Source organism: Aedes aegypti, chromosome 2, assembly GCF_002204515.2.
Source record: "Aedes aegypti strain LVP_AGWG chromosome 2, AaegL5.0 Primary Assembly, whole genome shotgun sequence".
NCBI classification, from domain to species: Eukaryota; Metazoa; Arthropoda; class Insecta; order Diptera; family Culicidae; genus Aedes; species Aedes aegypti.
This window is the reverse complement of record NC_035108.1, coordinates 228,654,179-228,677,323: the sequence shown is the minus strand read 5'-3', so window position 1 is coordinate 228,677,323 and position 23,145 is coordinate 228,654,179. Positions and strand designations below refer to the sequence as shown.

The window sequence follows — 23,145 nt, the reverse complement described above, 5'->3', positions numbered from 1 at the left end:
GATGAAATCCGTTCCTGAGGCAGTTCCCATGTAGAGGGAACTTGTTTTTTCTTTTACCCGCGTATCGCAATCTGTTGCTGGGCAACCGCTTGTTTAGCTTGACTTTTCTTTCTGGAACAATCTCCCAACATTTGTAAAAAAAAAACTGATTTGGTTTACCTTCTGATTTTGTTTGCTTGAATCACCGCAGGTTCTACTCGTCGCCAATATGTGATATTATTCACTAATTTATAAAGTTGTACATTTAAATGAAAAACTATCTTAGGGTTTAATGATATTTAGTTTGCAAAGTAACATCGACTGATAACGTGTGTTCACTAAAAGATCTCAGTTTTCAAACTGACGGTCTGAACGTCGGGCCTACTATGTTTCTTCAGATTCACCACACCCACAAAAAAATATTACAAAATGATAAATAAACCGATTTATTCAGTTACTTGCGACGTTTTTGTACCAATGTAAAATCGACTCAAGTAGTGTTTTGTTTTGATTCGTGGTTAAATCACCTTGTCTCTCCATATAGCGGAGCGGCGAAAGTTGCGGTCAGGTTGCGAAAGTTGAAAATCTTACTTTCGTAGTTTTGTAAATCCTGAAATTAAACGTTCTAAAAGTAAAAAATCAAGTTGGTTTAGAGCGAAATGTGTAGAATTTCGTCTGCGAAACACGTAGAATCGATAAAGTAAGTTTGTACAGTCAACTTTCGTTCGTTGCACTAAACATGTAGCCCACTTAGTGAAAGACTTTCACTAATGGACCAATGCACGCGTTCACTCGTTGACGTTTGAGCGGTGCCGTGCTATTTACGTGACCATGGAAACAAGTGAATTCGGCACCGCTCAAACGTCAAATTAGTGAACTCGTGCATTGGTCCATTGGGCTGAGTTTCGAGCTGTCAAATAGCATAGAACAAAAGAAAATCAGGGCTACCAACATTGATAAATTGCGTCGTATGTCAGAAAATGACGTTTGCCTTCGTTTTAGGTGGGCTATAACCCAACTAGCGGGAGCCCAAATAAAACGAAGCCTACCTAAAGATAGTGCAACGAACGAAATTAGACTGTATACTTTTTTGAAGTGAGTCGATTTGAATAAGTTTTCGAGAATAGGGTAATGACTGTTTATTTTGTTCTCAAACGCTAACAGTTGGCGCCAGCGGCAAAAATTACAGACAACAACCTTTCGAACATTCAGTTTCTCTTACCGGCCGCCGAGCGGCGACACTGATGTTTGTATTCCTCTCACTGATCGCGCTACGCTGGATTCTCAAATTTCTCAAACTTTCAACACAAGCGCATGGAAGAATGGTAGTCGCAGAACTGTCAAAACGTATTGAAAATAATAAAAATCTTAAATTGCTTGCAGTTAGGAAACTGGATCAAAAAAGTAGTGATTAGAAATCAAGTGTAAAGTGAATACATAACCGCAGACAGACGTTCAAGTTAGACTCAGCCACTTGTGTAAAAACATGGCCGCCACAAATCGCCAAGTGGCAATCAGCAAACAGATGGCGTTAGTGTCGTATGCGTCCCGCCACCACCCCGATCACATTTCGTTGACAGCATGACACACAACCGCTCCCACAGCCGGCGTGCTCAACGCTAAAAACGATGCACCTTTATTTTGCGCAGGGTGGGTGATGTTCCCTTTTGGATCTTATTTCTCATGTAAAAGTTAATTAAATCTATTGAAATTTTTACCACAAGTTGGCATTAAATTTACTCACAGATTCATGCTAGTATAATACCCTTAAATGATCGTTACTCATGTAAAATTAATTGGCGTAAAAGCACGTGAAAGTATCACAATTGTGTGAATCATTTTTAAAGTGATTGTTTTGATATTTTTGTTCAGTGGGTGGTGGACTGGGTGGTAAGCGAGAAGTGGAAACCACGTGCTTTTACGAACTGTCACTGTACTGCAGCAATTTGCTCCCTAGGTGACACCACGGTAGAATTTACACAGGAATTTTGAATAAATTTGTTCCTGCTTAAACGTCTGTCTGCGACGTAAGCTTAGGTCCCGCAGCTTGCAAACGGAAACAAAATTCGCCCTGTATAAAACAGGGTGGCTCTCGGGCACGGAGCGAAAGCTTTCGGTGTTTCGAGTGTAAAATAAATAAATAAATACTCGGTGGGAAACTCGAAAATGGTGTGTGGCGCAGACGCATGAATCAAGAGTTGTATTGCGGCGCTCATTTTAAATCCACATCCAGTGGCGGCGGTAACGCCCAGATAATATGCGCGCAATTCAAACGCAACGTCAAATTCAAGTAGGCTTGGATTGTCCCGTTCTGCAAGGACACAAATGTTATAAAGTTGCTAAATCTGAAACATTTGATGATTTTTATTATCACTGCGACGGTATATCGAGATTTTCAGATAAACGCATTTCGTGGATTTCTTTTGCAGAGCACAATATCAAATGTACAAAGATGCGAATATCACAGACAAACAGACGTAACAGCTAGAAAAAATTATCAATGGGTTACATGCATGCCCTGATTTGCTACTCGTCACATAGTAACGCACATGCGCTAGTGTCCATACAGTCAACTTTCCTTCGTTGCACTAAACATGTAGCCCATTTAGTGAAAGACTTTCACTAATGAACTAATCTACGATGACGTCACGCTGCAACTTCCAGCGGGAAGAAAACCTTTACTGCGGGCCGTGTTTACAAAAAATGAACAATTTCGTTGTACCTTCATCCACTTCGTGTGCATCCGGTGAACATTCGTTGTCCGGATGTTGGTCCGGATGTCATTAAATGTAAACATTGCCCGCATTTAGAGCAGAAAAGAAAAAGAAAGTCGGGGATAAAAGAAGACCGTGGATAAGTCCATTGGGCTGAGTTTCGAGCTGTCAAATAGCATAGAACAAAAGAAAATCAGGGCTACCAACATTGATAAATTGCGCCGTATGTCAGAAAATGACGTTTGCCTTCGTTCGTCGGGAGAGATTACGACTAGCTGTGGGAATACGTCCAGATCTGCCCGAGGAGGAGTGTTGGAAGATAAAATAATCATAGTATGCGTTCAGACCGAACGTCAATCAAAGTAGCCTAGATTGAAATTTGAATAAAATTGTTTTTTTTTTTTGTTTCTACCCAGGCTATGGAACTGTGACCACAATTTACCAGGTGTGACAGAGATAGAAGAGCGAGTAAAGAGAAGAAATAATTTCCATTTCCCATTCCACATGTAACCTTACTGAAATAAAGACGCGTGAATACAATCAGTGTTACTTTTTGATTGGTGTGCGTATTCCGAAGTTCTTTCCACCGGTTATCATCGGTTAAGTGTGTCGGAATTCCCTGCAGAACCTGTCCGCTCGTACCGGGTTCTGTCCTGCAATATTTAAGTATTTTGGATTATCACCGTACATAACCAGAAGGATGCTCTTAAATTGGTAGGTAATATCGCAAACACAGACAAACAGACGTAACACTTAGAACAAATTTCTTTAAAATCCATCACCCAGTTTACACCATCATCATCTGGTGAGCATGTTGCACGAAAAGGTGTTTCGTGCAACAAGACCGGCAAATGGCGGTAGTGTGAAACGTCAAACGCGAAGAAAAACGATGCGCGCGCCTCTGGTTGTGAGATTTGTAACATAGCGAATTTGAAATCATCGTTAAATGTGTGGTCGATGGAAATTTCGTCAGTGTTACGTCTGTTTGTCTGTGTCGCAAATATGTATGCTTAAAAAATTCTTGAGGCCAACTCTTCTCCTGCATTGAGACAACATATTGATCGCAGTAGCCATAGTTTATGAATGCCTCTCGCCACCCTTAGGTATGTGATATGGACCGATGCACGAATTCACTATTTGACGTTTGAGCGGTGCCGTGCTATTTACGTGCAACGTATTTTGACAGCTACTAAAGGTACGCTGCATTTTTGTCTATCTTACACGAAAACACTCACACAGATAAAATAGTTATGAAAATCCGTCAGATTTGTACTGAAATCGGAATATAAATTCAATTAATTCAATTGGTTTGTTTAGAAGTGTCCATTTTTTTACATATCATGATTCTACGTAAAAAATAGAGCCAGAATCCAAAATGTTATAATTTTCCGTGCCCTGGAACTATTTTTAAAATAAATTTGAAGTTAGTATGGAAATCGCTTTTAGATCATTGCTCGGCAAATGTTACTACGGGACAAGCTGTTATTATGTAAATTGAAATCTCATTGAGTCTACTGATTTAAATCTTCATTAATCGATTTATAACGTGAAAATTATGATATTGAAGCGCTATCGATTTGTATTATACTTAGACAAATCTACTCTTTCGATCAAGCTACGAAAACTTTTGCAGAGCCAGTTTTCACCGGTTTGATACTAGAAAAGCGCTTAAATTTCACCATCAAACTATCGAATTGTCATGTTCCGACATGCAGGAGCAAATTATTTTCCAAGAAATCATAAAACAGAACCATGTAAACCGGTTACTTTCCATAGAGTTCCAACGATCAATGTGCAGAGAAACCGATGACTAACATTTTTGGGCTAAAACGTGAAAACAAATACCACGAATCTTTTCGTATGTTCCAAGCACTTCCGAGAATCAGATAGCAGGACTATAGCGGAAGAAAATAAAAAAAAATCCCAATGTAAGTTTTGAACAACTATCGAAATTTAAATTATACTGAACAATAAACAACAAGCAAATGTACCTTGTGTTATTTATTTTATTATACCTATCTAAAAGATCGAAAAGGTCTATCGAAAATCTTCCAAAAACACTGTTGTAAAGCTTGAAACTTTTCAGTATACGTAACTCAAAACCGACCTAAATGTCACTCTTACTCCTTTGTATTTGGGCCCCTCATGTGACCAAGACGTTCGGTCAAATTTCCCAAATTATATCAGATTCAACTCCTGCATTCCGTACAATCAGGCCTTTCTATGTACATATAGTAAATATATTCTTGTATATAAAATTAAAAAAAAAAACAACTTGCACTGCTAGTTATTTCTGAGAGAGGTAATGGGTTGTGATGAGAAACATAAAAAATACTCCCCATAAATAGAACAAATGCATTAAATGACCTCCCAATCGGGTACGTAACAAATTATTCTGCTAAATTATCGATATTTTGTTATCCTAAATACCTAAATTTACTTAAATTACATTAAAATATAACAAATTCCATACAAATCCGGTAAAAGTTCATAACTATCTACTAATACCAATGCACAGGCGTGAATAGCATACCTTCTATAGCTGTCAATATACTTAGGGCGTTTACCACCACGAATGACATAAGCGTCAAACGACGAATGAACACGAGTTCATCCGTATATCGTACACGCTAAAGGAAGGATACTCATTGTACTGCATACACCGCACAATTATAACAACTGTAACTAGTTGAGAACAGTTTGGCCAACTTTTTGAGCGTTTTTTGTAGGTTTTTTCAGTGCTTTTGCAAAATCGTAATATTGATAATATTGAAATTTTCAGTCAAAAACTTCAAATCGAGATTTCTCGAAATTGCTCCTAGGGATTTTTTTAATTGGTCCGGAGGTGCACATTTCTGAAAAACTGCTTTTTTGTTGATATATTTCGCTTTGCAATATGAAGCTTTCAATGCAACATGATTTTTTTGAAAAATACTCATATATCTGCACAAAATTGATTTTGCAGCATCAGTGAAAATTACACATAGATATATAAACCCAAAATTTGGTTTTGTTTAACTTTTTTTTTAAAGAGAAACTCCCAAATATGAAAACAACAACGATTAAATATTCTAGAACATTTTACGAATGAGGAAGACATGTGTTCCATAAAACTCTGGAATATTCTGTCAAATAACTTTTGTAGTGCTCTACAATTTGAAATTGTAATGTTTTAATAATCAAATTTACTGTTGTAGTGCTCTAAAATTGCTGTTGTAGCGCTCAGTGAAACTTTTCGGTGAAATATTTCAAAGCGTTACTGACAGACCGACAACTCTGGGATTTTATATTGACTTCGCAGCACCAATCTGGAGTTCGCCGGTTGGACTTCCGAAGCGAAGTTTTGAACGAACTAACTGTCATTGCTCTGCCGGCTCTGCTTTTATCTCGACTGTTTTAGAAAACTATCCAACATCACGTCGACGGAAGAAGTTTCACCACAACGGAGGATTTGTCAGTTCGAGCGCGCCAAAATCCTTCCGATTGAAAATGTTTTGGCGGTGCTTAAGGTGCAACTGTTTGCTATCCATAAATGATGATCAATTTTGTAGTTTTGGGGATGTGATATGGGTTCTACCGGACATAGATGAACTGAAAGTGTATCAACATGCCTGTTGTTAGCAAGCATATGATCCGGATAGATCACCGAATGATCGATATGATATAAAACAGAAATATTTTCTTTTCAACGATAGTTTGAACATAGATTGTTCATGGATGCCACGATGAGTCTATCGTGTGTTACCTTAAGTTCGTTGATAAAGAAGAGGAAATTGAGCGAAGTTCTTTTTCTGAATTTTATCGGGATGCACAATATTGTGTATCCTTTCATCACTGGACTGCGAAGTGCGGCCTCATAAGTGCGAAAATGTGAATAAAAGTGCGTGTTGACTACGCCCCGTCGATTACTCAGGCGAAGGGAGCCCTACTTAACTCTACGTCACTGCTTGCAGCAACCAATGCTGACTCTGGCATCGTGAGCAGAGCAGATACGTAAAGAAGATAGATAATGCCGTATATCAACAAAACCGCCATAGTGAGAAGTAATATTACGAAGAAATCTTGCTGAATTTGAACATTATAGTTTATAGTTTAATTATTGAATATTTACACTTGCCAGTATATAATACTTATCGATATTAAGAACAGTGCGAGAGTATCAACACAGACAAACAGACGTAACACTTAGAACAAATCTCGATCAAAATCATAGTCACGAGGACATGTACGCCCAATGCTAAAAGTAGTGTATTTGGCCGACGGGCCAACAGAGGGCGGTAGTGTGTAAACGTCAAATACGAACAAAAACGAAGCAAGCGCTGCGGGTGGCGGATTGGCCACCTAACATATTTTTGAATCGACCGTTAAAAAGGTGGTCGATGGACAATGATGAGAGTGTGACGTCTGTTTGTCTGTGGTATCAAGCTACATAATTGCAAATTTGGTAAGCGTGGAATGCAGTATATAAGCATATGCTACCACATAACTCTAATTTGTAATTAGGCGATAGACGGTGTAGAATTCAACCGGTTACATTGAGCAGCTCATCATATCTAGGCATAAGGAGTTTTATGCTCATAAGGTAAAATCCGCAGTGGCTAATATAACAATAGATGGTGCATAGTATATATATATATATATATATATATATATATATATATATATATATATATATATATATATATATATATATATATATATATATATATATATATATATATATATATGATTTATCTGTGATATGATTGAGTAAACATGCATTTCTGGCCTAAACTTAGCGTTTGGTACTAAAATTAGGACCCTATTAGCGAGCGTTTTGACCGTTCAACAATTGTAAATTTACTCTATTCGACAAAAGAATTAGTAATTTTTTAAAGAATAAAAAAATTCACAAAATGTAATATAATAAGTCGTGAATTTGATGAAGTTGCCTTCTCATCATTCGAAGTTTGGCTTCGTTTTATAATCACCTTAAGTTTTAGTCATATGGAAGTTACCATACCTCTTCTTCACTATCACACTCAACCGGTGATATTTTCCTATTTACGACTACCTGTCCTAGGGATAGAAATTCTTTGGGTTTCAACAACAAATTTGCATCTAATGAGTCGGTAGCGATTTGTTTGAATGGACAGTTCCAATAATTACTTGTTTGTTTTATAATTTGCAGTTGTCCAATTAGACTTATTTTTGAATTTATAGAATAAATTAAACGTGAACATATTGTGCATCCCGAAAAAATTCAGAAAGAGAAGTTCGCTTAATTTCCTCTTCTTTATCAACGAACTTAAGGTAACACACGATAGACTCATCGTGGCATCCAAAGAAAATATTTCTGTTTTATATCATATCGGTCATTCGGTGATCTACCGGATCATATGCTTGCTAACAACAGGCATATTGATACACTTTCAGTTCATCTCTGTCCGGTAGAACCGATATCACATCCCCAAAACTACAAAATTGATCATCATTTATGGATAGCAAACAGTTGCACTTTAAGCACCGCCAACACATTTGCAATCGAATGGATTTTGGCGCGCTCGAACTGACAAATCCTCCGTTGTGGTGAAACTTCTTCCGTCGACGTGATGTTGGACTGTTTTCAAAAACAGTCGAGATAAAAGCCGAGCCGGCAGAGCAATGACAGTTAATTCGTTCAAAACTTCGCTTCGGAAGTCCAACCGACGAACTCCAGATTGGTACTGCGAAGTCAATATTGACTTGTAATTTTGTATTTTTTTTATCATGATATGAGGGTAGATGTACCAATAGTGGAGGTACTAAGCACGATTGAATTTCATTTAACCGCCTAAATTCAAGAAGCGCAATTAATGTACATGTTAATGTTGTAACGGGAAGTAACGACCATTGAATTAATTAGAAAAATGATTTCATCGCAGTAATCCACGGCATGTCAGTGAAAAATAATACCTCCACTATTTGTACACTGTTCCTTTAGTTGAGGTAAATTTTTATTTAGTGTTCCTTTAGTTGCGGTATCCGTTGTTTTCTTATGGGATCCTCCACTATAGGAACACTTCACCGCAATTATTGGTACAAGTAAGAAAAGTTTTAGCAATTCTAGTGATATTTCATAAGTTTTAAAACAATTTGAACGCTCTTTTCAACTATTCCATGAATCAACAAGCCAATACGTCAATTAGCAGTGTCGGTTCTGTGGCTAAAGTAACAAAAACGGCACTACCGCAACTATTGGAATACCCACAACTAAGGGAACACTTACCCTATCATTTAAATTTGCTTCTCACCAAGCTTCACTGCTTCTTTTCTCGTCAAAAATGCATGTAAGATTGTATTATTTTTGAAGATTTGCCCCATGCATACTTCGACAGAAATACAAAACTTTTCTGCTTCCAACGGTGTTCGTATCGCAATAATTTCTTTCCTTAAGCCTGATTCGCTGCTGACAAGTAATTTCTCGGCCTATCTTGATGCATGGGAAATTTCTGCAAGGAATCGATCAAGAATGCGTTTTTTTCTGATCGCAGTACGCAGTCTAAAAGAACTGTCAGTTCAAATGGGAGTCGCTGTAGAAAATTTCTGCAAGGAATCGGCAAAAAAATTCTTTAGTGATTCCTTTTCAGTAGCAAATCAGGCTTTAAGCCTGATTTGCTGCTAAACAGGAATCGCTAAAGAAATTTCTCGCCGATTTCTTGCAGAAATTTTCTACAGCGACTCCCGTTTGAACTGACATCTCTTTTCAACTGCGTACTGCGATCAGAAAAAAGCGCTTCCTTGATCGATTCCTTGCAGAAATTTCCCATGCATCAAGATAGGCCAAGAAATTACTTGTCAGCAGCGAATCAGGCTTTAGCAACGCAAATTACAAAAAAAACTGCTTTCGACGTTTTGGGATTCGACGTTTTGGCATTCGACGTTTTGTCTTTCGACATTTTGTCCCTAAACCCATGCGATGTACCAGAATACCCTTATGAACTAATCTACGATGACGTCACGCTGCAACTTCCAGCGGGAAGAAAAACTTTACTGCGGGTCATGATTAAAAAAATGAACGATTTCGTTGTACATTCATCCACTTCGTGTTCATCCGGTGAACATTCGTTGTCCAGATGTTGGTCCGGATGTCATTTAATGTAAACATTGCCCGCATTTAGAGCAGAAAAGAAAAAGAAAGTCGAGGATAAAAGAAGACCGAGGATAAGTCCATGAACTAATCTACGATGACGTCACACTGCAACTTCCAGCGGGAAGAAAACCTTTACTGCGGGCCGTCTTTACAAAAAATGAACGATTTCGCTGCGCATTCATCCACTCAATGTTCATCCGGTGAACATTCCTTCACTGGATGTCATTTTATGTAAACACTGCCCGCATTTAGAGTGGAAAAGAAAAAGAAAATCGCTAATAAAAGAAGACCGTGGATGAGTCCATACGCTACTTTACAAAACGATACGGAAAAGGTGTCACGATAAAGAGCTTCATTTTTCTTTGTCAATATTTATTGTATTTTTTGGTAAAATCCAGAATATGATCTTATTTACACAGTGAGAGAAAATTGCACAGAACAAAGTATAAAACTCTCTTGATTTCTTACTCAACTGGCAGCAAAATAAATGAGAATTCACATTGCCTCTTAATATTCATTGCCAAATTAGAGTAATGCACATTAGAATTGATGAAAATAAAACTGTTTTTAATCAAATTTCGACATCAGAAATATCAATTTCACAAGCTGTATAACATTTCATTGAAGTTCGTCAATAATGACTAAGTGTGTCAGGTCAGTTTAGCCGTTTGTTTACATCTGTTAAAGCCGCCGGGAGTAATCACAGCCGCCTTCCCATTGTTTCGACTTTGACATTAGCTTCGCATCCAGAAAACTTCGCATCTCATGAGCAGGCGCATTTACGGTTTGGTGCTGCGAAGTCAATAGATTGACGAAGATATTTATTGTATTTATTTTTTGCCAAAATCCAAAGTGCGATCACAGCTCAGTTTTGAAGCTGCGAACTTATTTGCACGGTGAAATAAAAATGTCCACATAGTTTAAAAACGATGTTGATTTCTTACATCGCAAGCAGCGAAATAGATGGGAATTCACATTGATGGTTCATATTCCCTGCCAGATAAGAGAACTACACGTAAGAATTGATGAAAATGCAACTCTTTTAAAGTGAATTTTGTACTTCTGAAACGTAATTATCTCAAGTTGCAAAACATTTCTTGGAATTTCGTCATTAATTACATAGTGTGTAAGAGATTTGTTAAGCCGTTTATTTACATTCGCAAAAGCCGCACGGGGTCTTCACAGCCGCCGTGCCATTGTTTCCCCTTTGACATTAGCTTCGCATCTAGAAAAGTTCGCACCGGATGAGCAGGTGCGATTACGGTTTGGTGCTGCGAAGTCTTGTATTTTATGGTAAAATCCAGAATACGATCGCAGCTTAGTTTGGAGCTGAACGTATATCAAATATTTTTTTCGATTAAAGCTTTCATTTACGAGATATTTGCTGTTAGATGCCTTTCCCCATACAAAATGAAATGAGAAAACTTCTGCTGATCAACTGTGGACATGAGCAAAGCAGGTAATCCATTGAACAATTTCTGACGGCTTCAATTTCTGTGTAATGTGTTGTGACGGTTGCATGGATGAACCGATTAAATTAAATAAATTTCAGATAAAACAAACACATTTTCTATGTACATACGGTTGATGCAAGTGCGGAATAGTCCTATTTTTTCAAATGGCATGCGAATTACGTTGGTCTTTCGACCTAAACTGGGAAATTTGCAGGAAAATGGCCCAGGGGGTCCATAAAATATAGGGGTTCAAAATATATTGGTAACCCTAATATGGCAAAAAGTTGAAGCACGTTCAGTATGTCGATGGTTTTGGTACGAGAGCAAACATTTAAAGGCATCCTGCAAGCATCAAATCAAGCAATCAGTTATTTTATTGCGACGCTTGTGAGATTAAGGGCCGATTTCTTCACATTCGCTTAAGCCGTAAACCACGTTTACCCATGTGATTAAACTAGGTTTAAGGTGGTTTAAGGCCTAAGCGAAGGTGAAGAAATCGGCCCTAAGGATCATACACACCATAAACATTAAACAAAACTTCGCATTATATTGCACTCTCGATTCAATTTACTCGAAAAAGGGTAAACACATGGAGATGTTGACTACGCTAGAAGTCATCCCTTGCCATGGGCCTGAGTTAACGCACAAGCTCCCGACTTGAGTGGGATGAACTCACTTTTGAGTACTTCATAGGCCAGGGGAAGTGGTTCACCTATTTGTGAATTTATGTCAGAGAAAAAGTAGATTTTGTATGAGAATTGACAGAAAAATGAATGACAAGTTCATCCACTTCTCCTGGCCTATTTTCTCCGTGTAGGTTTGACAGTTCGATAGATAGATTTGAATTCACTCTTCGCGCAACTTTTTATTCATAGACTCTGGTTTGAACTTGCCAGACGATTGGCAGTGGTGCCAAATGTCAACAAATTAAACAGATAATTAACCTTTTTTAAGGTATTTATTTATTTTCAAAGAAATTATACATTGCAATCAATTATTAAATAAATAGAAATAATAAACCATAGAAGAAGAATGTCGCTAGCGTCGCTGTCAGAACATCTTTTGCTGGCGGAGATAGCCGGGGCTATAAATGTCAAAGCGAAAATGTATGCAGTTTGACAGTTATATACCCGACATGTTTCTAAGCGAGAACAAAGGGAACAGCAGCGACATTCGTACTCTATAGTTTTCTATCTCTATTATTAAATATTACAAAATTGAACTTAAATGGAGAATTCATGTTCTATGGATTACCTGCTTCGTTCTTGTCCACAGTTGATCAGCAGAAGTTTTCTCGTTTAATTTTGTATGGGGAAAGGCATCTAACTTCAAATTTCTCGTAAATGAAAGCATCAATCGAAAAAATATTTGGTAGGGGTAATAGTCATTAACATTACGTGTAACCGGTACCAAATATTTTTTCGAAAAAAGTTCTTAATTTTGAGAAATAAATCGTTAGATGCATTTCGTCATACAAATATTTTTCGCGTAACCTTTTAGCGATTTTTCCTGAATAGACACTAGCGCATGTGCGTTACTATGTGGCGAGTAGCGAATCAGGCCATGCATGTAAACCATTACAGATGCGTACATGTTTGATATAATCAATCATAATTACATAAATATATTTACATGTGAAGGGAATAAAACATGGGACCTAACAAACCTAATTTTCACAAAAATATTAGCTCTATGAACTTGAAAATATTAGATTTGAAATCCTGACGTATTGAAATTGTTAACAAAAAAATGCATTATGACCTGTTTCAATAATGTCACGTCATTTCAGAGTTTCTAGTTAAATTCAAAGTTCCTAGTTAAAATAACAAACAAACAAAACCACCTTCTCCCCCGCCCAACACGACTCGGGAAACGGACTTTATGAACTATTAGGCATTTCACGACGAAATTCTTACTCTTTTTCCTCTTCAACAAGACTTGAAAACAATGGTGCACCATTGTTTTCAGATTTCCAAAGGAGGAAAAGAGAGTGATTTTCTGATGAGGAGCAATATGTTTTCTGATGATGGGCAATATGTTGATACTCACTTTCTGTCACAAACTCCATTCGGACAGTGGTAGAAACCGGTAACATCAGGTGGTCCAACCACAAGGGAAAATGGCGTATCATCTCGGGCGTTTAACTTGTATAGTGACGTAAATGACGCAACCTCACCAGTCATTGATTCAGCCGCAATTTCATATTTAACTGAAACAAACAAAAATAAATGTCAGTATGAATGGATTCATCAATGTTACAGAATATTTCTCGATAAGGCACTTTATAGGATATAATATTAAAAGAGTTCAAGTATGAATGGATACACATAAAAATAAATACATACAACATAATTTTAGCTGTACAACAGTCTAGTTAAAATAATGTAAAATAAGTTCAGCCTAACCTACTGAAATGAACGTTGCAGTAAGAAAAACAATGAACAAGTTTTAAAATTTACTATTTCCACAGACGTAACACTTACAACAAATTTATTTTAAATCTATCGCCCTGTTTACACTACCACCATCTGGTGATTATGTTGCACGAAACATTTTATTGCTTAAGTAATCCTCTAATGGCACCGGCATCCTACTTAGTTGTGCTCGTTTCTAATTTAAAACTGAAATGAAAAAGTTGTAGAAAAAATTCGATATGGACCTTAGAAAAGCTGAATAATGGTGAATAAAGTCAAATCGTCATGAAAATGAGCGGTTTTTAACCTGAAGGCCCGGTGCGATTTATTCATAATAGGGCGATATTCAAAACTGAAAAGGCAATAGATGGCTCTTTTTCAATGGTAGTAAAAACGAAATCCTGAAGCAAAGAAAGCACCTCGGAAGATGAACTAAACACAAAAAGTTACAGTGGCCCAATTTCATATTCGTACAGGATACTGATTCCACATCAAGTTAGTAAAAAACTATTAAATGAAGTATTGAGCTACAAATACTTTATCCACATTGAAGGTAATAGGTGTCATCTATTGTTTGCCAATCACAAAATGTTTCCATTTACATTCATCTTTGGATTAATAGAAAAGTATTGAATTGATGTCTAAAATTCACCCAATTCCATATTCGTACACCCACCAAAATTCAAACGCACAACGTTCAAAACTAAATTTCGAAGCTCTATTTGATTACTGAAGTGCTTTATTATGATGTTCAGATGTAGTGAAAAACATTTGGACAATTTATTAGTGGACATATATAAAATTTAGGTAAAATTATGAGAAATGCCAGTTTTCCAATGATTTTTGCTATAAAATCCAATAATTCGAACAATTACGTTTATTTTTGTCATTGGATCCAATCTATAGATTATACTCGTAAGCTCTGATAGAAATTTAGTTGAAATATATACACTTTACAGAAATCATAAACAGTTTTTATCCCTTTTGAGTTCAGAAAATTGTTGTGCCATAAGTTCAAAACTCTTCTAAAATGATATTTTTAATCAATGTAAACCAAATAGGGCGATATTCAAAACTGAAAAGGCAATAGATGGCTCTTTTTCAATGGTAGTAAAAACGAAATCCTGAAGCAAAGAAAGCACCTCGAAAGATGAACTAAACACAAAAAGTTATGTTTTCACTTTACACATGATTTCTAATCACTACTTTTTTGATTCAGTTTCCTAATAGGGCGATATTCAAAACTGAAAAGGCAATAGATGGCTCTTTTTCAATGGTAGTAAAAACGAAATCCTGAAGCAAAGAAAACACCACGAATGATGAACTAAACACAAAAAGTTATGTATTCACTTTACACTTGATTTCTAATCACTACTTTTTCGATCCAGATTCCTAATTGCAAGTATTTAACGATTTTCATTATTTTCCATACGTTTTGACAGTTCTCCGACTACCATTCTTCCATGCGCTTGTGTTGAAAGTTTGAGAAATTTGAGAATCCAGCGTAGCGCGATCAGTGAGCGGAATACAAACATCAGTGTCGCCGCTCGGCGGCCGGTAAGAGAAACTGAATGTTCGAAAGGTTGTTGTCTGTAATTTTTGCCGCTGGCGCCAACTGTTAGCGATTATGAACGAAATAAACAGTCGTTACCCTATTGCGAGCAATTTACGATTTTCATTATTTTCCATACGTTTTGACAGCTCTCCGACTACCATTCTTCCATGCGCTTGTGTTGAAAGTTTGAGAAATTTAAGAATCCAGCGTAGCGCGATCAGTGAGAGGAATACAAACATCAGTGTCGCCGCTCGGCGGCCGGTAAGAGAAACTGAATGTTCGAAAGGTTGTTGTCTGCAATTTTTGCCGCTGGCGCCAACTGTTAGTGGTTATGAACGAAATAAACAGTCGTTACCCTATTTTCATTCTAAACAACAAGTAAATGTTAATTTCGAATTTGTCTGTAAAAATAATTTGAACTACGAACTTCGTTTTACAATAAAGTACCCTAAACTACCTTGTACATACCTCCACATAATTGATGTCATCGTAATATTCAATTATCTTTGAAATAATATTTAAATTATATTCAAAATAGCACCCTATTTTGCAATTTATTGATTTAATAAGAAAAATACAAAATAACTTGAATGAGCAGAAAGCATTGATACACTATTTAATAGAATATATCCTGTTGTTTTCATCATTTTAAAAACACGTTTGTGTTGCGGTTATGGCAATAATATTTATTCTATAAATTTCTATAATCATGTTTGGTAGTAAAATGTAAATTAAAAACGATAATTACGCAATGTTTTGATAGGAACATTAACTGTGGATTATGTATATACATGTAGGAGCCAAACATAAGGAAATTTACTAAAATTTTTGGTTTTGGATTTGTTATAAATATTATATTACCTAAGATTCAACAGTATAAGTTGTCGATATCCACTCTTAGCTACTCTAAAACTGATTATAATTTTTTGAAACTTGTGCAATATTCGCAATTATCATTCTTAAGGAAGTGATGATGAAAAAAATGCAATTTATTATTCGACTTACAGAATATTTTAGCAAAAAACATGGGAAAACTGGTATTTTTCTTAAATTTACTTAAGTTTCAAATATATCCGTTTATAAATTTTCCAAATGTATTCTACACAACGAAGCGCTTAAGTAGTCATATAGTCCATTAAAAATTCGTTTTGAATGCTGTATATTTCTTTTTTGTTAGGTGTACGAATATGGAATTGGGTCAATTATAGACACAATCTCAATACTTTTCCATTATTCCAAAGATTTAAGCAAATGAATACAGTTTGTCATTGCCAAACAATAGATGACACCTATAACCTTCATTATTAATAAAGTATATCGAAGTCCATGCACCATTTAATAGTTTTATACCAACTTGATATGAAAACAGTGCCCCGTACGAAAATGAAATCGAGCCACTGTATGTTTTCACTTTACACTTGATTTCTAATCACTACTTTTTTGATTCAGTTTCCTAATAGGGCGATATTCAAAACTGAAAAGGCAATAGATGGCTCTTTTTCAGTGGTAGTAAAAACGAAATCCTGAAGCAAAGAGAGCACAACGGAAGATGAACTAAACACAAATAGTTATGTATTCACTTTACACTTGATTTCTAATCACTACTGTTTTGATCCAGTTTCCTAACTGCAAGCAATTTAAGATTTTTATTATTTTCAATACGTTTTGACAGTTCTGCGACTACCATTCTTCCATATGTGCTTGTGTTGAAAGTTTGAGAAATTTGAGAATCCAGCTGAATGTTCGAAAGGTTGTTGTCTGCAATTTTTGCCGCTGGTGCCAACTGTTAGTGGTTATGAACGAAATAAACAGTCGTTACCCTATAGGGTACCGGCCGCCGAGCAGCGACACTGATGTTTGTATTGCTCTCACTGATCGCGCTACGCTGGATTCTCAAATTTCTCAAACTTTCAACACAAGCGCATGGAAGAATGGTAGTCGGAGAGCTGTCAAAACGTAGGGAAAATGAGCCTGTGCATGCTATAAAACGTTTGACTTTTACTGTGCGCTCTGTTTTCAAGTTGCCCGTGAGAGAGAGCGAGACAGCACCAACACACGGCGCACAGTAAAAGTCATGAGAACAAAAGAATTTATGGCACGTACAGAGGCTCATAATGAAAATCGTAAACTGCTCGCAATGGGCTGAGTTTCGAGCTGTCAAATAGCATAGAACAAAAGAAAATCAGAGCTACCAACATTGATAAATTGCGTCGTATGTCAGAAAATGACGTTTGCCTTCGTTTTAGGTGGGCTATAACCCTAAAGAAACTATAAGCAAAGAAGCGAAATGTTCCAATTGGAATTCCAAGTTTACTGTCAATGTCATTCCAATCGAGCAGGAGACTTGTCAAACACTTTTTCACACAAGCTGAAAACGGCTCACACAAAAATGTTACCGCCCACGAAAATTTTGCTTCTTTTGAAGTAGCATATTTTCTGAATACATGAGTGTCGGTTGCAATTTTCATGCTTTGCATAAAGAATGCTCTACTCATTACATTGGTTTTCCACACATTCAGTCAATTTTTCATTTGTTACCCAAACCTGTGAAAATTCAACACATAAAATCTGTGACTCACTTTTAGCGAGGGATTCAACATTGGCAGTGCTGCGTAATAGATTTGGCATAGCTGATTTATTTTGAATATGATCAGATTTCGTCTCTTTATAATTTAGTCTCTTTAGTCAACTCCATATAAAAAGAAATCTAAACAATAGGGTAATGACTGTTTATTTTGTTCTCAAACGCTAACAGTTGGCGCCAGCGGCAAAAATTGCAGACAACAACCTTTCGAACATTCAGTTTCTCTTACCGGCCGCCGAGCGGCGACACTGATGTTTGTATTCCTCTCACTGATCGCGCTACGCTGGATTCTCAAATTTCTCAAACTTTCAACACAAGCGCATGGAAGAATGGTAGTCGCAGAACTGTCAAAACGTATTGAAAATAATAAAAATCTTAAATTGCTTGCAGTTAGGAAACTGGATCAAAAAAGTAGTGATTAGAAATCAAGTGTAAAGTGAATACATAACTATTTGTGTTTAGTTCATCTTCCGTGGTGCTTTCTTTGCTTCAGGATTTCGTTTTTACTACCACTGAAAAAGAGCCATCTATTGCCTTTTCAGTTTTGAATATCGCCCTATACACATGCAAATGGTCATTGGCATAGTAAGCTCTCAGTGAATAACTGTGGAAGTGCTCATAAGAACACTAAGCTGAGTAGCAGGCTCTGTCCCAGTGAGGACGTTAATGCCAAGAAGAAGAAGAAGAAGAAGAAGAAGACGTGCTTTCAATTCAGGCTGGAAAGATTTTCCATAGAGCTTAGTGACATTTGAACACACGTAGACTAGCATACGCTCGTCATACACAGTTTGTTTTTGTTTTCCTCAAAGAAACTTGCACACGCTTTCCAGACTCATCAAAATGCATATGGAAATATTACCCAATTTGAAAAATTTACACCCGGTTTCTGGGTGTTTTTCGAGACTGAGTGCATATTGTTTTCCTCTAAGGTTCACAACTACATCTACACTAGGGCACCCATACCATTGGGCGTGATAACCACTATTCATTTGACCTTGCGGGCACAGACAAACAGACGTCACACTCTCATCATTGTCCATCGACCACCTTTTTAACGGTCGATTCAAAAATATGGTCAGTGGCCAATCCGCCACCCGTAGCGCTCGCATCGTTTTTGTTCGTATTTGACGTTAACACACTACCGCCATCTGTTGGCTCGTCGGCCAAACACACCGATTTTAGCATTGGGCGTACATGTCCTCGTGACTATGATTTTGGTCGAGATTTGTTCTAAGTGTTACGTCTGTTTGTCTGTGTTGCGGGTGTCAGTTCGCTATAACAGCAACGGGCGTACGAACGCCGTCGGACTCTAAAAAAAACATATTGTGCATCCTGATAAAATTCAGAAAAAGAACTTCGCTCAATTTCCTCTTCTTTATCAACGAACTTAAGGTAACACACGATAGACTCATCGTGGCATCCATGAAAAATCTATGTTCAAACTATCGTTGAAAAGAAAATATTTCTGTTTTATATCATATCGGTCATTCGGTGATCTATCGGATCATATGCTTGCTGATAACAGGCATGTTGATATACTTTCAGTTCATCTCTGTCCGGTAGAACCGATATCACATCCCCAAAACTACAAATTTGATCATCGTTTATGGATAGCAAACAGTTGCACCTTAAGCACCATTTGCCATGCCAACACATTTTCAATCGGAAGGATTTTGGCGCGCTCGAATTGACAAATCCTCCGTTGTGGTGAAACTTCTTCCGTCGACGTGATGTTGGACTGTTTTCAAAAACAGTCGAGATAAAAGCCGAGCCGGCAGAGCAATGACAGTTAGTTCGTTCAAAACTTCGCTTCGGAAGTCCAACCGGCGAACTCCAGATTGGTGCTGCGAAGTCAATAAGATGCTCAATACATATTATGGATCCGACAGAAATAAGGACAAACATATTTTTTTATATATATTTTTTCTCATTCTCCAAGCGTTGTGACTAATATTTGAATAGTGCGCTGTGTTCATAAACATCGTAAGAATGCAGCGCCACGTCGTGTGTCCCAAACGCGCGATTCGATTTGGTGGGCGCGCGACAATATTACCACAGAGAAAATTACTATACTGCAGTGGTTTTCATATCGTGCTCCGCGGAGCACTTGGTGCTCCGCAAACGTTTGACAGGTGCTCCGCGACAGTTTTGAAAATTTGTAACAAAGCTTTGAAATATCTCAACTTTTTATTTTAAAATGTGCTTTTGAATTTCCAGGAGTATACATTTTGAGAACATAAAAATCGTGCTGAAAATTGTATTGTTCAATCGAACGTGTTTCCATTTAAGACCGCTGTTATGTTCTTTAGATTTGTACTCATAAAAATTTTGATGTGATTTTAATTCATCTTCACCTTGTGATATTTTCGATCTTATGATGGATTACAAAACACAGTTTTTACTAGTCTTATACTGTCGTGAATCGCAAGTCAGTGCTATCTTTAAAAAGTTTTGAGAAAATGAGCAGCTAAGTTCTAAACATCTCCGAATATTTAAAAAAAATCCAGGATATTTGAACATATTCAAATGAAACTTTCAGGATTTGCTTTCCACTCTAGTATCTTGCTGTCAAAAATATAAAATATAAAGTTGAATTTCGATTCATTTATTAGTTATACTAAATATAATAGAAAATAAGCTAAAATCAGCAGTGGGACTAATATTCGATTACTTTCAATTATAGAACAATTCGTTTTGGTATTTTTTTATCTTTTCGTATCAAACAATGTTGTGATATTAGTACAGCGTTGGAAGATATCCGCTTATTTATAATCTCAACCTTAGAGCCGTTGTTAACCAAGTGTGAAACTTGTTGTTACTGAGCAAACGAATGAATTTACACGTTTGTCAACAATGCTACGATGAAAACAACATCTTCCTCTATCTCCCAGCGAAGCTAGTTTTTATTTTTAGTCCATTCATTTGCTTAAAAACAACAAGCTACACACTCGGTTATCAATGGCTTTTAGGGCGATATCATAAGTTATGCGAGATATGTTGAAAGCTGAGCTCAACTCAATTTTGACTAACATGCAGATGGGACTGATTTGCGATTCACGCTAGTATCTGAATCATTATTGAAGTGTACTTCGGATATTGTTACGAAAAAGTTTATCACGTGGGCTAATATTTTGCAACAGGATGGATACAAATATTCGGTCGGATAAAGTTTGATGGGAAGGTTTAAGCTTCAAAATAGTGTTCTCTTGAATTTACTATGCAAAACAAACCTTGAAGTTTAATTGATCCAATATTCCCCGACAGAATATTTTGTAACTCTCTTGGTGTGAAAGTTTTGCTGTGATACTTATCTATGCAGAAAAAAAGTCTGAGGTACATGCAACTTTGATTATAATCGAAATTTTGACGCCATGATACAAAATAAGGGATGTTTCACGAGTTTTATCAAAATTATGAATATTTCCGAAAGTACTGAAGTTGCGGTTAACCCATTCAGACATCAATAAAGCCTTAAAATTAATATTTCAAATATTTCAAATCAAGAGCTTGGAAATATATGACGAAAAATCAAATATAGTTTCATCTGTCTTCAAGCCACGAATTCTGATATATTTGACGAATAACCTAATATAGTTTCATTTAGATGCCCAATTGTTATACTTTAATCAACTAAAATTAATCTTGAAATATAAAAGTTTTCTCAATCAAATAAAACAAAAGGTATAGATTAGAAATAAAATTCTCAATTTTCGAAGGTATTAAAGGGTCGATTTTAGCGTGTAAAGAAAATCGAAATTTCAAACGGAGTTATGGTTGAGAACAGGTGCTCCGCGCGACAATTTTATTTCAAAAAGTGCTCCGCGAGCCAGAAAAGCTGAAAACCCCTGCTACACACTTAAATTATTTTATGGATTCCTGTGAAATTTCAACAGCTGAACAGTTCGGTAAAATAAATTAACGAAGTACGGTAAATTTTTACAGTATTCGGTAAAAAATCACCGGAATCCGTTAAATTCCGACGAAGTTACGGTGTTTTATTTCACCGAACTGTTCAGCTGTTGAGATTACGGTGAAATTCACCGTAAGAGCTTAGTGTGTATACTGCTTCGCGACTGAAAATGGGTGAACCGGTGAACCAACGTGCGAAGTTCTATTTTTCACCAACTTCGCCGCGTCACGAGTTGCTTCGTTATTTATTCATACCAAAAGTATAGGCCTTTTCATGTGACAGATCCGTCTATGCATTTGTTTACATCGGTGGAGGACCAGTGCTAACACGGGCCTGTCATTTTCTTGGAAGAAATGTCAAAGTGCTTTCCGATCAGCTGATTTGAGATGTCATTTGAATGGGCCTATAGTAAATTTTGTGGATTTTGTTTTTGAGTAGATGCTACATGTAGTAAAGTTCAACCACAGACAAACAGACGTCACACTCTCACCGATGTTCATCGACCACCTTTTTAACGGCTGATTCAAATATATGGTAGGTGGCCAATCCACCACACGCAGCGCTCGCATCGTTTTTGTTCGCGTTTGACGTTTACACACTACCGCCATCTGTTGGCCTGTTGGCCAAATACACCGATTTTAGCATTGGGCGTACGTGTTCTCATGACTATGATTTTGATCGAGATTTGTTCTAAGTGTTACGTTTGTTTGTCTGTTTGGTTATCGTCAGACACGGAATGGGGCATGAAAAGCTCAACGAACTTTATTTCCACACAGCAAAATGTGGATTCGGTCCCTTGTATTTCTCATAGTAAAACTGTAAATCAAAACAATTGTGTCACTCGCGTTGTGGACAACTCGCAGAGCAAAATATTGTGCATTCAGATTAACTTTAGACCGAAGTTCATAAGATAAGTGAAATATCATCGAAAGTTCGCCGAAGTTCGGCGTCGGCATTCTACCGAAGTGCTACGCCGACAAAGGCAATCCTTATGCGTCGGCGAAGCACCAAATTAGAATGCCGACGCCGAACTTCGCCAAAGTTTTGACTGCCGAACTTCTAATTGTCAATATGTCATGTCTCATCAAAATGAATGGGCCTGAAAGAAAATGAAAGAGATACATCAAAAAGTGTTAGTCAGATCTGCGTTTGCATTACACTTTGATCTACGAGTCCGTAACGCCGACCACTGTGATGTCATATTTACCGATGAGATGAAATTGCCAGGTGTTCCATCGTTAACATCCAAGATTAGTCTATCTGTGATGTGATGTACCATCTTCACTCACTTTTAAGCAATACGTAGCACATTATTACTGCTGTGTTGACAACTGCGGGAAGCTTAGCTGCAAGAAAATATAATCGGTTTGTCAGCGAAAACGAACACTGATAAATAATAATAGTCACAGAATTACTACAGTGTA

General features: G+C 37.0%; 1 protein-coding gene across 4 annotated transcripts in view; it reads right to left on the bottom strand.

The window, feature by feature from the left end:
- LOC5571687 (longitudinals lacking protein, isoforms A/B/D/L) overlaps positions 1–23,145 on the bottom strand; it is a 347,874-nt gene that overhangs the window by 80,539 nt on the left and 244,190 nt on the right. For 2 of the 4 annotated variants that reach the window (XM_021844290.1, XM_021844289.1), the window contains exon 7: positions 13,308–13,467. The exons of the other annotated variants lie outside the window; for them this stretch is intronic. In XM_021844290.1, coding sequence (XP_021699982.1) covers positions 13,308–13,467 — 160 coding nt within the window. The remainder of the gene's footprint in view (positions 1–13,307; positions 13,468–23,145) is intronic. 4 annotated transcript variants of the gene reach the window in all.